The sequence below is a fragment of the Balaenoptera acutorostrata genome, chromosome 16 (genome assembly GCF_949987535.1).
Source record: "Balaenoptera acutorostrata chromosome 16, mBalAcu1.1, whole genome shotgun sequence".
Lineage (NCBI taxonomy): Eukaryota > Metazoa > Chordata > Mammalia > Artiodactyla > Balaenopteridae > Balaenoptera > Balaenoptera acutorostrata.
In genome coordinates, this window is record NC_080079.1 from 83,121,288 (window position 1) to 83,138,051 (window position 16,764).

At 39.9% G+C, this 16,764-nt stretch overlaps 1 protein-coding gene across 1 annotated transcript in view; it reads right to left on the reverse strand.

Annotated features, from left to right (window-relative positions):
- Positions 1-16,764, reverse strand: part of ANK3 (ankyrin 3) — a 299,966-nt gene that overhangs the window by 56,547 nt on the left and 226,655 nt on the right. Inside the window, exons 24-25 of the mRNA XM_057530616.1 lie at positions 12,251-12,396; positions 843-1,054 (exon numbers count right to left, since the gene is read on the reverse strand). Coding sequence (XP_057386599.1) covers positions 843-1,054; positions 12,251-12,396 — 358 coding nt within the window. The remainder of the gene's footprint in view (positions 1-842; positions 1,055-12,250; positions 12,397-16,764) is intronic.

Consider the following 16,764-nt stretch of genomic DNA (forward strand, 5'->3'; position numbering starts at 1 on the left):
ACAAAGGCAACTTGTACCCTCAATTTTTATTGAGGTTTCTAGAGTTAAGTAACAAAAAGGCGTACAAGATTTCAAAGGATATCGATTCTAGTCTAACAATTCTTTTCATTTCTTTGCAATTAGGTAGAATATTCAATGTGGGAGACAGTTGAAGGGAACTTCATACTACTGAAATGTAAGGTGGTATCTTTAGCTCCAAATGTTTACTGAACTTTCAGTTAAACTATTAATTACTATATTAAGTAACAACACAAACTAAGTTATTTCAGGTTATTTTCCTTATTCAATAAGAAAAAAAAGTACTGGTTAAGTTCTAACAGAAATGAATAAATGGAAGAAAGACCATTCTTGCCAAGATTTCCAGCCAGCTTTCCAAACCAAAACAAGTTCCAACTGGTTTGGTTAAAACCCAGCATTTATGATTTACTTGAACTAAAATCTGAAAGCTTGCAAGTTTCACTATTATAGATTTTTATGATGTGGCATATTATAAACCAAATCAAATATAATTTGTTTCTTTAATGGTATATGTCCTGTGTGGTGCTTTGTTGCTCCACATACTGAGACCAATAACCTATGGTTAAAAAAATGATCTTTCATCAGAAACCAAGTGATACATCTAAACAGAAAAACCCTATAATATGTACCTTTTTTTATGAGCCAGTATGCTAACTTTATACGTAATACTTTTTATTTAAAACAGGTTAATGATTCCCAAAATGGCCCAAATGCTTCGATTAGCAATATATCATAAGGCTGAGTCATGACAACAGTTTTCAGAGCAGGACATGCTCACATGCTCTCTCCATGTACCAAGGAGAACAACTACTTGTGAAAATTACCTGGAGGCCCACTCGAATTCTTTTGGTTAAAGCACCCTCTGGGAAAGAAGCCTGGACGAGGGGCACAGTGGTGCTGCTCAGAATTCCACCTTCAGGACCAATCTGATTGCTTTCCTGCTTAATCCGTGAAACCACTGCGAAATACTGGGGGAAATCCTTAGTGATAATCCTGCAGATACGCTTTTTCCCTAACTCTTCTGGGCTATCAAGTTCTGAAAAGAAAAATGAATGAAAAAGCCATGAGAATAAGCCTATCTACCCAATACCTTGAGACAAATTGATGTGTAATTTTGATAGTTAAAATTATGTAGATTCAGTAGTATAAACAGTTTTATGATAAAGAGAAAACTACAGTGACCTTAAAATAATACCAAGCTTTGCAAAAATATTATAAAGCTATTCATGCACAGTATTTGTAGAAAAATATTTCTACTGAAGAGGAATAAACATTTTCAAAACCTGGCATTTTACCACATATGGACAAATTTCTACTCTTCAAGAAGGGATACCTTAATTCTGTGCTTATTTACAATAACCTGCCCTCAAGATGCCCAAAGTAAGAATGAGTCAGAAAAAAGTAAGGCCTCATAAGAAAGTAAGGAAAAAAAAAAAAAAAAAAGAAAGTAAGCACTTCAGTATGTGTGAAAGGCTCTAGAACTTTATTTGAACACCCCTTTAAAATATTTTAAAATTACCCAAATGATTTGTATCATCATCACCAATTTCTGTCTGCTCATCAATGGCCCTCATACATCAAGCTCAACCTATTTACAAGTGGACACATCTTCTTCCCTTCTGTCCACCTGCAAACCTACTTCTTGTCTTGTAGTCCTAACTCTGGTAGATTTATTTTACACTTTGCCCAGTCCTCCAGTCTAATAGCGTTGACTGACTGACTTTATACTTCACATCCAAAGGTCAAAGTCCAGTTGATTCTATCTTGGAAATGGCTTGCTCTCCTGCCACCCCCTTGTTCAGACCCCGTTTCGACTTGCGTAGATTACCGACAGCACCCCTTAACCATCTCCCTGTCACTCGCCTCCCCTTGCTCCAGTCTACCTCCTGTGGTGCAGCCAGATGGGTTTCTTTCAAAAGCCAAGCTTTATGCAGAATTCTGGTAGGTTTAATTGAAATAAACCATTTAAAAAAATCATATGCAATAATATTTGAGAGTAACCAAGAGTATTTTGGAAAAGTAGATTTGTGAGCGGGAATTTATAAGATTTGAAAACTTAACCTAGAAGTATCACAATAAAACAGATATAGAGAGACATATAAGAATATAAGAAATAGATAATAATAGACAAATAGGTCAGGGGGACAAAAACAGAGAATCAAGAAATAGATTCAACTTTATCAGGACTTCTCTGGTGGCGCAGTGGTTAAGAATGCGCCTGCCAACGCTGGGGACATGGGTTCGATCCCTGGTCCGGGAAGATCCCACATGCAGCAAAGCAACTAAGCCCGTGCGTCACAACTACTGAGCCTGCGCTCTAGAACCCGCGCACCACAACTACTGAAGCCCGTGCGCCTAGAGCCCTTGCTTCACAACGAGAAGCACGTGCACTGCAACGAAGAGTAGCCCCTGCTCACCGCAACTAGAGAAACGCCTGCGCGCAGCAACGAAGACCCAACGTGGCCAAAAATAAATAAATTTTAAAAAAGAGATTCAACTTTATATATGTGTATACATAAACACATATATATAGTATATGTGTAAGTCATATATATCTACTTTTGTGTATGATGTATTTAGTATATTTAAATCAAAGTCATATTTAAACTTCAGTGGGGGAAAGATGGTTTATTTAAAAGACAGTGTTGACATAATCGAACATCTATGTGGAAGAACAAAGCTAAATCACTATATATCTTATCATATATTAATAAAAATTCCAGCTGGACAAGAGACTTAACTACTTAAAAAATTAAAATATTATCAAAAAAAAATCAAGAGAATACCTTTCAGCCTTCAAGAGGAGAAACTTTCCTACTCAAGACTGGATACCCAGAGGCCTAAAAGTCAGTTCTGACTATATAAAAATGTAAAGCTTTCTATGACAAGAATAATAAACTTGAATGACAAAAGGTAGACTGGGAAAGGTAATAGCCACACATGACAAATTAAGAACTAATATGCTCAATATCAGTGGCAGCTACAAGTTGATAAGAAGATGACAGAGAAGCCAATGGAAACTAGCAAAATGTTATAAACAGGCGATTCACGGAAAACGGCCAATAAACTTTATATTAAAATATTCAAACTCGGTAATTTACGTGGAAATACCAATTCAAACAAGATACAATCTCCTGCTACACCCACCTCCTGGTAAGATTAAAGACCAATATCTTGTCGAGAGAAAACTGGGGGAAAACAGATGCTTCCAGTCATTGCTGGTGGGTGTGAATGGCAATAATCTTTTGACAGTGTAACTGGGCATCTTCTATTCAAAATGAAAACGTATCTACCCTTGGACCCAGCAATCCCATTCTCTGACGTCTTTCTCACAAAAGCACAGGCAAAGCGGCATTGCTTGTAATGACTAAAGCTTGAAAGAGCCTGCATGCCCATCAGTAAGGGCTTGGTTAGATAAGTCACGGTTCATCCACACTCTCAGCACTCCTGCAGCGAGTGAAGAGGAGGATTCAGATTCGTCCATTTACCAAATATTTACTGAGGACCCACTGTGTGCAGGCACTGGTCTAGTCACCAGGGATACAGCAGAGAGCAAACTAAAGTCACCGCTCACAGGGAGATTACATTCTAATGGGGGGAAGGGGGGAAGGGCACACACCACTGAGCACATAGGAAGAAAAAAATAAATCAAGGGGAGGAAATAGAATGTGACTGGGGGTGGGGGTGGGGGTGGGGAGGATCAGGAAACACCTCTCTGAGGAGGTGACAGGAGAGGTGAGCTCGGAGGGAGGGAGCCAGGCAGGTAGTGATTGACATGTATAGAGTCAGGAAGGAAGCAGGAGGCAGAGCAACGTGCATAGTATGATCCTTTTTAGAGGAAAAGTGTAATCTGTATATTTGTATATAGATATTTTTAAACTTATTTATTTTATTTATTTTAGGCTGCGTTGGGTCTTCGTTGCTGCACGCGGGCTTTCTCTAGTTGAGGCGAGCGGGGGCTACTCTTCGTTGTGGTGTGCAGGCTTCTCATCCTTTTTAGAGGAAAAGTGTAATCTGTATGTTTGTATATATATATATATATCTTAATTTATTTAATTTATTTATTTTAGGCTGTGTTGGGTCTTCGTTGCTGCACATGGGCTTTCTCTAGTTGCGGCGAGCGGGGGCTACTCTTTGTTGCGGTGCGAGGGCTTCTCATTGTGGTGGCTTCTCTTGTTGCGGAGCACGGGCTCTAGGCACGCAGGCTTCAGTAGTTGTGGCACGCGGGCTCAGTAGTTGTGGCTTGTGGGCTCAGTAGTTGTGGCACGCAGGCTCTAGAGCGCAGGCTCAGTAGTTGTGGCACACGGGCTTAGTTGCTCCGCGGCATGTGGGATCTTCCCAGACCAGGGCTCGAACCCGTGTCCCCAGCATTGGCAGGCGGATTCTTAACCACTGCACCACCAGGGAAGTCCCTGTTTGTATGTTTTTTTTTTGTTTTTTTGTTTTTTTGTTTTTAAACATCTTTATTGAAGTATAATTGCCTTACAATAGTGTGTTAGCTTCTGCTTTATAACAAAGTGATTCAGTTATACATATACAATATGTTCCCATTTCTCTTCCCTCTTGCATCTCCCTTCCTCCCACCCTCCCCATCCCACCCCTCTAGGTGGTCACAAAGCACCGAGCTGATCTCCCTGTGCTGTGCGGCTGCTTCCCACTAGTTATCTATTTTACATTTGGTAGTGTATATATGTCCATGACACTCTCCTACCCTGTCACATCTCACCCCACCCCCTCCCCATATCCTCAAGTCCATTCTCTAGTAGGTCTGTGTCTTTATTCCCGTCTTGCCACTAGGTTCTTCATGGCCTTTTTTTTATAAGAGAAATTTGCAGACGAAACCTTCTAGGCTATTAACACTGGGAACTGGAGTCGGAGGTGAGAATAGGGTGGGAAATAAGATAGCATTACCTTTGGGTTTACGTAGCTGGGGTGGTTTTAGTTGCTACAAAACAAAGGGGAGGTTTCCACACTTCAAGGAGGGGTGTTGGTTTTGCTTTTGTTGTTTGCTACTCACAGAAGCCTCTTTTCATTCCTCTGATACCTACAGCACATGCCTACCGTCCCTCCACTACGAACACTACGAACACGTTTGCCGCCTCTGTTAGACACAGGGCTGAGATAGTGGCGTAGTCCACACAGAAATGTGCAGAACGGCAAAATGGATGGTTAGGTAATTGGATCAGAGACATCGTCTCATTTTACAGATTAACCACCACCAAATTAACTGTCAATTAGGAGAGAAATAGGGTTCACCCCAGATCAAAACTGGAACTGGAATCTTGGTCCTTTTTGTTTTCTAACCATCTCCTTCCCCCCTGCTCTGTCAAAACCTAAATACTGAGTCTCTAGTGAAGGAAACAAAAACAAAGGTAAAGAATTAAAAAAAAAAAAAAAGCTAGTATACAAAAACAGGAAGAAATCAAAGTTTGCTCAGGAAAATATTCTGGGGAAGTTTTCACCTGTTCAGCAATTGATAGAGAATAAAAGTTTTCCATACAGAGCAGATATATTTCCTTTCCCATGATTTGGCTTATTTTAAGTCTGAATTCCCGGAGTTCATAACTCATGCTGCAACTGAAAAAGTTCTGATAATTTGTTTAAATTGCTGTGCAACTCATCACCATCAGCTGAGTAGATACTTTTTTAAATTTCAGCTGCAAACCTGTGATTATGTGATTATGCAAGCATAGTGCAAGCAGTTTACGTGGACTCTGCCATGAAATTACACCCTTCAAACAAGACAGATTTCCTAACTCTGCATGTAACAAGCATGTATCCTGTGAGTATTAAGTTTACTCAAGATTATTCTTGGGGCTTCCCTGGTGGCGCAGTGGTTGAGAATCTGCCTGCCTATGCAGGAGACACGGGTTCGAGCCCTGGTCTGGGAAGATCCCACATGCTGCGGAGCAACTGGGCCCGTGAGCCACAACTACTGAGCCTGCGCGTCTGGAGCCTGTGCTCCGCAACAAGAGAGGCCACGATAGTGAGAGGCCCGTGCACCGCGATGAAGAGTGGCCCCCACTTGCCACAACTAGAGAAAGCCCTCGCACAGAAGCGAAGACCCAACACAGCCAAAAATAAATAAATAAATTAATTAATTAAAAAAAAAATGTACTTAAAAAAAAAATTAAAAAAAAAAGATTATTCTGGACCTCCCGGTGTGAGTGAGGCATCTTTCGGAGGAATTGTGATAATGTGCACTTCTCAGCTGCTTGTGTGTGTGTTTGGGTGTGTGCACATACATTTGTGAGGAGTTAAGGTAGAGACAGATGTATCACCCCTGGAAACTAATAGCAGTGGATTGGGAAGAACTACACTTGGTGTAGTAGAGGTCGCCGGGCCACACTTATGCCGTCTTACCTTGGATGAAGCATTAAGGCCACCCCAAATAGAAGGTGAGGGGGTACCCCTCAGATGCAGCAGATGAGTGGTAAATGCAGAAGCTCAGATTTCTAAGTCCACACTGAATTTCTCACATCTTTCAGGATTTGCCAGTGACTCAGGGACCCTCTGTGTTGTACTCGCTCTGTTTTGAAGCTTTTAGCAATTCCTCTGTCACCATTAAAACTTGCATAATGATTGACCTTCCATGTGTATTTTAACGGGTACTTTAAAGATAAGGCTTAACCTAATGGAATAACTAATGTGTGGATATTAGGCATTGGCGTCTCCATGCCCCATTTTTTAAGTAGAATCATACACCTTCTTGAATTACTCATATTCCCAGGCCTCTGCATGATGAAATGGAGAAAAGATATCTTCCCTTAACCAGATTACATTCTGTATATATGTATACTTAAAATATTTTTAACTTTTTTCCTCTGAGAATAAAAGTTAATAGAAATGTAAAAATACTAATATTAAATATTGGTTTATAATCTTTTCAAGAGCTACAGTTGAAGGCTGGGCCATTACACTCTAGGATATCTGCATAAATAAGAAAGTAAATGATGTAGGTAAGTAGGTAAATGTGAGGAGGCAAGAGGAGGAGGTGAAAACCAGTAAAGTCACTACAGAATGCTTATGACCTGGACATCTATCACAAGATTTTATTGGCTATCAATAGGACAGAGGTTAAATAAATTATGATATATTCATACTATGGTATACTGTGCTATATTGCTATTTGTAAACTAAAAAGGTATATCAAAAAAAGTCAGATTTCAGGCTTCGCTGGTGGCGCAGTGGTTGAGAATCTGCCTGCCAATGCAGGGGACACGGGTTCGAGCCCTGGTCTGGGAAGATCCCACATGCCGCGAAGCAACTAGGCCCATGAGCCACAGCTACTGAGCCTGCGCGTCTGGAGCCTGTGCTCCGCAGCAAGAGAGGCCGCGATAGTGAGAGGCCCGCGCACCGCGATGAGGAGTGGCCCCCGCTTGCTGCAACTGGAGAAAGCCCTCGCACAGAAACGAAGACCCAACACAGCCATAAATATAAATAAATAAATAAATAAATAAATAAATAAATAAATAAATAAAAAGTTCCTTTAAAAAAAAAAAAAAAGTCATTTTTCCAGGCAAATAGGAATGAAGTTTGATCATGTAAAAATGAACAACGCCACTATTCTGTCCAGGACTGAATTTAATCGGAGTTTAAAATGGTCTATTACTTAGACCAGAGAAGCAGGAATATATTACCAAGAATCTGTGCTTTGTTCCCACCCTTTACATACAGAGATAAACTCAACAAAATAATGTGCACCACAAACATGGTGCCTGGATCATATTCCTACCCACAGAGAACCTAGCCCCTAGAGGAGTGTGCCCCAGACTAGCCAGGTCAGAAGCAACACCAGCGCTACCTATTAAAAGCAGAGATTCCTAGGCTTCTCTCATGGAGATTCTGAGTTGGTAGGCCAGGGGTGGAACCTGAAATTTCCATACTCAACTCAGGTGACTTTATGACTTGACACACTGGAGAAGCGAGGTCTTAGTAGACTCTCACCCTGTATCTGTCCTTAAAAATCCAGAACCCAAATTATTAAAAATATGACAACAGGATCCCATGAAAAACAACTCAAGGATGTTTCAATATGAGAAGACGAGCTTATGGGGCAACAATAAATATCTACTAGTTTAAAATAGTTTTATTTTTAAAAGGATATACTAAACCACTCCATAGCTATAGAATTAAAGGAGGCAAGGGCATAAAAAAATATTAAGAGCTTTTTACCTTTCAGGGTGATTCATAATGCCTAGACTATGAAAGAACCCTGGATCCCTCTCTCTTTCTCTCTTTTTAATTTGTTACTAGCAAAGTTTCCTCTCTCTGTCTCACACACACACACACACACACACAAACACACACACACACACACACCCCACAGGGAAAAGAGAGAGATGAGTTCTGAAATAGGTTTGGCCAGGAAGAAGGTTAAAATTTACACTTACTGCATGTCTGCTTTGTGGAGGGTCAATTACTATTTTGCCCACATAGCATTTTGGTAAAGTAAGTGTCTGAAATTCAGAGAGGTTAAGTGACTTACCCAAACTGACTTAGCTGGTCTGCTTTAGAGCTGAGATTAGAACCTAAGACCAGGTTGGGGGAACGGATGAAATCACACAGACATGGAGTCCAACCACCATTTAACACAGTGTCTTTGCAGACTAGCTGGCACGTGGGTGATGGTTGATAAACGGATGAGTAATGGATAGATGTGCAAACACCCTGGTCCAAAAAGTGACATGACTTCTTATTGGCCCACTCCAGGAGCAGAAAGCTCTCAAGATAGTGGCACTTTCTGCTGTAAGAAATGGTAGCTGCTGTTCTGCAGCATTCTTGCCTCGCTGATGAATGATAAATTTCTTAAGTACCTTGTAACTCCTTTAGTTTATTTGTAAAAGTTGGGACAGCATTCTCTGTAACAGATTTTGCAACAGAGCAAGAAGGATCATAAGATGCTTTGCAAATATGAATGCGTGTGAAGGTCATAATACAATGAATCATAAATAACAGGATTGAAATCGTGTTCCCACAAAATGAGTTTTTCTTAAAAGCCTTCAAATGATCTCACTGATTAGTTCTGCCTCACTCTTACATGCACGAAATGTCTTGATAACTTGGTCCAATGGGACCATGACTCTCTTTCCTGTATGGAATTTGTTTTCTGAAGGCTGTTTGTGATCTGGTCAGGTTTGAGTGTGAACAGTCTATAGAAGGAATACAACCTCGAGTTTTCACAAAGGATGATTTCTTTATCTAGGGTTTCATTTCTGGTCATGTGAATGTTCTCTCAGCTTGCTCTTCTACGAATGGAGTATTTGATACTGAGCGGTGGGAAAAAATGGGAGTCTTAGAATGTCAGAATTCAAAAGGGCATGCTAGCTAGTATGGGTCTGTGGAAAGTCTTTGTAGACAGGTACCTTTGGTTCAAATCCAGTTCTCAAACCAGTGAGCTTGGATCTTGGAGGAGTTCCTTAACTCTGAGCCCTATGTAACTTGTTTATAAGATCAGGATAAGAAAACTTACCTCTGGGGTGGATATGACAAATAAATGATACAAAACCGCCAGCACAGTTCTGTTGACAAAATAATTTAGGTTACGTATTCTTTCCAAGGTCATACAACCTTGGAGATAGAGGAGGGCCACAGAGCCAGTCTGTGGCAGATCTAAGGTTGGATTGTTTTTTTTTTTTTTTAAATCACACTGTCTCTGTTTTGCATCTCTACAGGTATATAAATCGGAACTGCTATCATTTTAATTTCATTCAGTTTTTAAGGGAAAATATCACCAATCATAGAAGATTAAGTAGCAGATAAATTGGGGGAAATGAAGGAAATAAAAGATAAATTTATAATATTTAACTCTGGCTGTAGAATATGTGGAACAATAGAACAGTTGTAATATATTCACTGAAATATTTCAGAAAATTATAGACATTCATTTCTTTGGAATTAAAGTTCAGCTCCATCTAAATATGCAACTTTTGGAACAAGCCCACCCTTGATGTTACAGAAAAAAACCCTCAAATGATATACTTGACCCTTCTTCCTCAACATAAACACAGTAGGAAACTTTTCAATTTTTATTTTGAAATAATTAGATTCATGGGAAGTTGCAAAGACAGTACAGAAAGGTCCCATAATTTTAGTAATTTAACTCATATTCTTATTGAATTCTGGCATCTGCTCTACGTGTGTCTGGATCAGCATTATTTTACATCTTTAACTACCCAAGGTAGGGACCTTCTTTGTTATTCAGATTTGCACAAATAATTGAGTGCTAATGACGCAGAATGTCTGGAAACAATGATATACCTGTTTGTTTTTCCCTCCAGTTTTAGCAATCCGTATAATTGCTGACAATCAGATATCTTAAAGTTATTTTTAGAAAACTAATTCCTAATCATTACGTGCCCTTCTCCTGCTTCCCAGACCTCCTCTCCCCATTTGTTTGTGGCATCCGTTCTTTTAGAAAGTTGCTTCCTCTCTTGGGTACGGGTCACCGAATTATTGAGGAAATGTATTGCCAAGAGTGGCAGCACATGCCTGGATACAACTCATTCATTTCTTCATTTCTTCAACAAATTATGATGAAGTGACAACACTGCTAAGGGCTGTTATATTCATTGGGCATAATGACTGTCACCAGTCAGAGCCATTCCTGCCCTCATGGACTGTACAGTCCACTAAGGAAGAGAGCAAAGTTCAAAGTTGCTTGTTACAGAAGAAGACAGGCCAAGTGCGATAGAAGTATTTACCAAGCAGATCTAACTTAGACTGGGGTTTAGGGAAGGCTTCCTGGAAACAAAGAAGTGAGAGAGGGTGTGTTTGGCCATGCTGGAATAATCATTCTAAGGTTTTCCTCCATGATTGCAGAAGCCTTGTATTCTTTGCATCTGCTTCTCCCTGTTATTTTCCAGAAAAATGTTCTTCCACATCTGCTTACTTTTCCACTTGTGCAAATGAAAAGGCTTTCAGGCAATTAGCCCCCTTACAAACTTTCTTCAACCCTTTGTTTAACCATCGGTACTATATCCAGACAAGAAACAATTTATATAATCCTATCTTCAAAATCAGGATCGTATATAATGTCTTAAAGCTAAACACCATCAATCCGTAACCCGGCCTATGCAGCAAACACAGAAGTGCACTGAGCTCTAAGGGGCCTAGACCTGCCGTGTCTGGCACATTGGCCTCTATTCACATCGACACTAAAGGTGACGGAAGCCAACACCCGGCCTCTCAGACCCCTTCACTGTCCCTGGAGGGCACAGAGCCCCACTCTGTCTGACACATGGGACAGGGTGTCTCATGTCATTTTTTGACCCACTAATGTTTCATAAAGACATGTAATTGCAAGAAGTACGTTACACAGACATATATAAAACTTGGCATTATTAATGCTCATCTGCTTTGGTCCCATTTTCATTTCCTGACTAGTAGGGGTGAGGGAACTGTTCTGGCCCAGTGATGCATGTGGTGGGCATTGCTGAATCCACTTAAAATAAGTTTTATGGCAGTGGACTGAAAGCAGATTAGCATCTTGTTATGGTTTAATTAATAGTTTTGGGCTTTTTCGCTTTTTCTATTTTTTTCTTACACCCCAACCACAGTCCTGATTTGGTTAAGTTCAATTTTTCCTTTTTCCTCCAGAATTTTTCAGAATTGTTAATCGATTTCCCCAACAGATGGTGCTGTGTACAACGTAAAACTACATATTTCACTTTTCAGTGCTCAACTACTTCTATGAGCAGTTCTTAAGATCTCTAAGGAGGAAGGATTCTTCTACTAGTAAATATCATATTCTTTTCCATGATGGTTTATCATAGGATATTGAATATAGTTCCCTGTGCTATACAGTAGGACCTCATTGTTTATCTGTTCTATATATAGTAGTTTGTATCTGCTAATCCCAAACTCCTAATCCAACCCCCCCCCCACCCCCCGCCACCGGCAGGCACAATTTTAAACATGTTGAATTGAACTTTGTGAGTTTAACTCAAGTAAGGTTTTAATTAAACTTACAAAGTGGATTCAGTTTGGTGCATTTTAAACATGATGCTTTTGTGGGGAGCAGATTGAGTATTTTTTTGTTTTGCGATATCTTTCTCTCCTGAGAAAACATGAATGAACAAGTGCTAGAACAAGATCTATGTCTGCTGCCAAAGAGAAAAGTTGCTCCTGCCACATGATACCTCAGTGGTAACAGCAGACCAACTTCACACCCAGACCAACTGTCCTCTGTGTCATTCTAGCCTGTTATTTCAATAGAGCTGCTCTAACACACCTGCTTCATTAGCATAACCACTGATGCCTTTATCTCTGAGGTTGCTAGTGCCACAAATAACTCTTGATTCCACCTTATTCTGCAATGACAATTTTTCCTGAACACACGCCATGTCCTTTGGAGTCATACAAGAACTAGGAGGGTACCTTGATTCATAATGGAAAATTTAAATAGCAGCTGACAGTCATGTCACCTTTTGTTCCACACAAAGCACTTTCTTAGGCATCCTTCATTTGAGAAGATATAGAGGCAAGGGAGTATTGTAGAAAAACAACTAGATTTGGAGTCAGAAGTCTAGATTTTGGAAGTCTAGATCTGTCTGCTTCCTATTTCCTGACTGGGTGGTGGTCATGGGGTAACCATCATCATCTGTGACCAGGGATTCCACTAGCCCTGGAGGTGTCCTTGTGGGATCTGGAAAAGCGTCCATGTGGAGTGGACACAGCCCTGTGGGCAACTAGACAGTAGCTTTGAAAAAATTAGATAAAGGTGCCCCTTTGTCCTGAAGGCCAGTGTCAGAGCAGATGGCTTGGGAAGTGGAAGAGGCAAGATTTCTGCCCCCCTCGCTCTCCTGCACGACTGTACATGGCAGCCGTGTCTATGGCTAACTTTGAGAGTGGTTCTCATGTGTCAGACATCATGCTGAGAAGTTTACACATATTAGCTCATCTATTTCCCATTAGTCCTCTATGAGCTTAGAGAGATCGAGGGCTTTCTCGGAGTCGCACAGCTAGTAAGCCGTGGAGCCAGGATGGGAATTCCAGTCTGTGTGACATGCACAGATCATGATCCTAACGACCACACCACATTGGGCAAACTATCCTCCTCCTTGGACTTATCTTTCCCTGGAGTTACAATCTGATTGTGCACATGGAAAGGCTTTGCAAGTTTTAAAATACTATAGAACCATAATCTAATCTTTACAATTGTGTTGTTCAGTAAAAAAATCACTGATCAAAATACTGGCTAAGATGCTTTCTAAACACTTGAGTTTTAAGATTTTCAGAGAAGAGGGTGCAACAGGACTAGTTATAAAAGTAGAATACAGATTAGTTATAAAGTAACATACAGAGTTCATTTATGGAAAAGAGGGTTAAAATGAGACATTCATAATAAGACAGCTATTATCAAGGATCACTTGCCATAGATGACAGATAAGGCTTAATTGTTATGAACTGGGTAAATTGATAGGGTAAATAAAATAATAGTAAAATGATTTATTTCTCTTTTTCTTTAAGGAAGTCTTGAGTGATCTGGTCACTGGCTTATTTTATGTACTATTTTTATCTTGCTAATTAACATCTATCCAGGGGCACAGAGTGTTGAGGGTAGAAATAACATGAAACCTCCTAAACCATGCTTACGCTTCTCTCCCCACAAGAAGTTTGACTAGTTGGACCTTGAAGGAAAAAGAAGGGTTGGATTTTTAGAGACAGGCTGATTTTTATTTTTGCCTGTCTGTTTTTAGAGGAGGGATGTTCCAATAAGAGCTAAGTTTCTCTGGGGACAGGACAAGAGTGGTGGTTAGTGGTGCTTGAGCTTGGTATGAAATCTGATTAATTGAGCTTCAGTTGTAAAATGTGTGTCTTGGTTCCTTCATTATTATTGCTTTTATAGATTTAATATATGAAGAAAACCACGGTGCCTTGAAAATTTAGTCCTCAGTTTTCCTTTTGTGGCCTCCAATGCTTAATTCTTTAAACTTGGAAGTATTTGCATTTCCTTTTTTTTTTTTTTTAAGTGTTTATTTATTTATTTATTTATTTATGGCTGTGTTGGGTCTTCGTTTCTGTGCGAGGGCTTTCTCTAGTTGTGGCAAGCGGGGGCCACTCCTCATCGCGGTGCGCGGGCCTCTCACTATCGTGGCCTCTCTTGTTGCGGAGCACAGGTTCCAGATGCGCAGGCTCAGTAATTGTGGCTCACGGGCCCAGTTGCTCCGTGGCATGTGGGATCCTCCCAGACCAGGGCTCGAACCCGTGTCCCCTGCATTGGCAGGCGGATTCTCAACCACTGCGCCACCAGGGAAGCCCTGCATTTCCTTTTAATTGTCTAAAATGGAACCAAACTTTATCTGGTCTTAAAAAATGTAGCAAAGAAACTCTATCCACTATTTCCAAGATAACATGTAGAATCCAGGACAGGGCTAAATCATCATTTCTTTAAAGCATCGGATAGATGCCCCTAGTGTGGCAGTGTTTGGGGCGTCATTTGTCTAAGCAAAGATAGGACTAACTTCCTATTTGAAAATTGGCTTATTAAAAACAAAATGAAGGGACTTCCCTGGTGGCGCAGTGGTTAAGAATCCGCCTGCCAATGCAGGGGACACGGGTTCGAGCCCTGGTCCAGGAAGATCCCACATGCCACGGAGCAACTAAGCCCGTGTGCCACAACTACTGAGCCTGCGCTCTAGAGCCTGCGAGCCACAACTACTGAGCCCACGTGCCACAACTACTGAAGCCCGCACGCCTAGAGCCTGTGCTCCACAAGAGAAGCCACTGCAATGAGAAGCCAGCGCACCACAACAAAGAGTAGCCCCCGCTCAATGCAACTAGAGAAAGCCCGCGCACAGCAACGAAGACCCAACGTAGCCAATAAATAAATAAATAAATTTAAAAAACAAAATGAAGACATGTCAGGATGAAATCATGGAAATCCATTCCATAAATAAACCTTAAAATTAAAAAAAAAAATCTGCCTGTGCCTGATACTCTAATCTGTGCTCAAAAATGAAGAACATACTCTTAGAATCCAGTGTTTTTGTCAGAACTGCAGTGTCTAATGAGGTGGCCACTGGCCACAGGTGACTATTTGAAATTAATTATACGAAATTAAAAATTACCTTCCTCACTTGCACTAGTCACATTTCAAGCGCTCAAGAGTCACATGTGACTAGTGATGACTGTTAGATCACACAGGTATGGAATACTTCCATCATCACAGAAAGTGCTATTGGACAACACTCTCTTAGAATATTCAGTATTCTTCCTAAAATATTGTTACTTTCTCAGAACTTTCCCCAAAGTAAACGTTCCTCTTTAAGTTTTTCCCCCAGGAGATTAACATTAATGAAGTTTGGGGGAGAAGAAACAGACTAACAAGAGCTTTCTTCCAGAGAGCTATATATTATTTTTTTTAATTTGAATTTTATTTTATTCACTTATTTTTATACAGCAGGTTCTTATTAGTTATCTATTTTGTACATATTAGTGTATATATGTCAATCCCAATCTCCTAATTCATCCCACCACCACTACCCCCCGACAGCTATATATTATAATGAGGTTCCTCCTTTGCCTACTCTCCAGGATTGGGTGAGTGTCTAAATCAGCACTGTGCCCGATACTGGTGACTCAAAAGTGATTAAGACATGTTCTCTGCCCTCAGCTGCTTACAATATCAAGGTAGCTATTGGTTAAAAAAAAAAGAAATCCTTGTGGAGAGGATGCTGCATTAAAAAACTAGTAATCTACAATAGTATTTAAGAAATACTGGATACGTGAAAATATCTTTATACCTTATTTTCCTTAAAACAGAAAAGAAAACTATCCTCTGGAAAACCCATTTATCTTATTCTATTTTTTATTCTCCATCATCCATATTCTTTTACTCTTTTCAAAATGCTAATTCAGTTCTTTCCCTTAGGATTTATTCATTTTAAAACTTTTGATTATGTTTTCTTATAAATTTCCTTATAAAAAAACCTATATTTCATGCTTTAAAATAAATTAAGGTAATAACAATTAGAAATCTAAATTGCCAGTGAAAGTTCCCATCCATCAGAAATTATCTGAAGTTGTGAATGGTACAGGATATAAATGTCAGTACTATGTATAAACATTTAATGTATACTCATTACATGTATAACATTTAAAATGACTATTCTGGATCTTGAAATCTAGAGGTTTGTAGGAATTTTCTTCTTTAGGTTTATTTTCTTCTCTACAGGACACATATTTCTAAAGTAAGTGGGATAGTTAAAAGTTTTTGAGAACAGATAGAACTGGATTTCAGCCCCTGTGCTGCTACTGAGTTGGGGTAACCTTTTGACTTGTTTGAACTTCAGTTCCCCCATCTATAAAGTGGGATTAAAACTACCTACTTTGCAGTACTATGCTTTCATTTAAAATTTTCAAATATAGAGGCATTTATCAGTGCCTCATGAATGCTAGACTCTCAGCAATGATTAGGTTCCCCCTACCCTGATGTAAAAACATCTTTAAATTCTTGGTTGGTTGTGATTCGCTGCATCTTATACAATACCTTTGGCATGACAGTTTTTTCTATGGAATGAATATAATAGTGACAATAGCTGATATTTATCAAAGGCTTAGTCTGTAACAAGGGCTATATTTGAAAAGCGCTTCCCGTAATGACTTTATTTCTTCTCAACAGCAACCCTAGGAAGTGAGGAAGGTAATCTCCATTTTATAGAAGTAACAGAGGCTCACGGGGATCCAAGAGCTTGTCTGTGGTCGTCCCTCAAACACCCTCAAGTCTGTCTGGCTCCTTTGTCC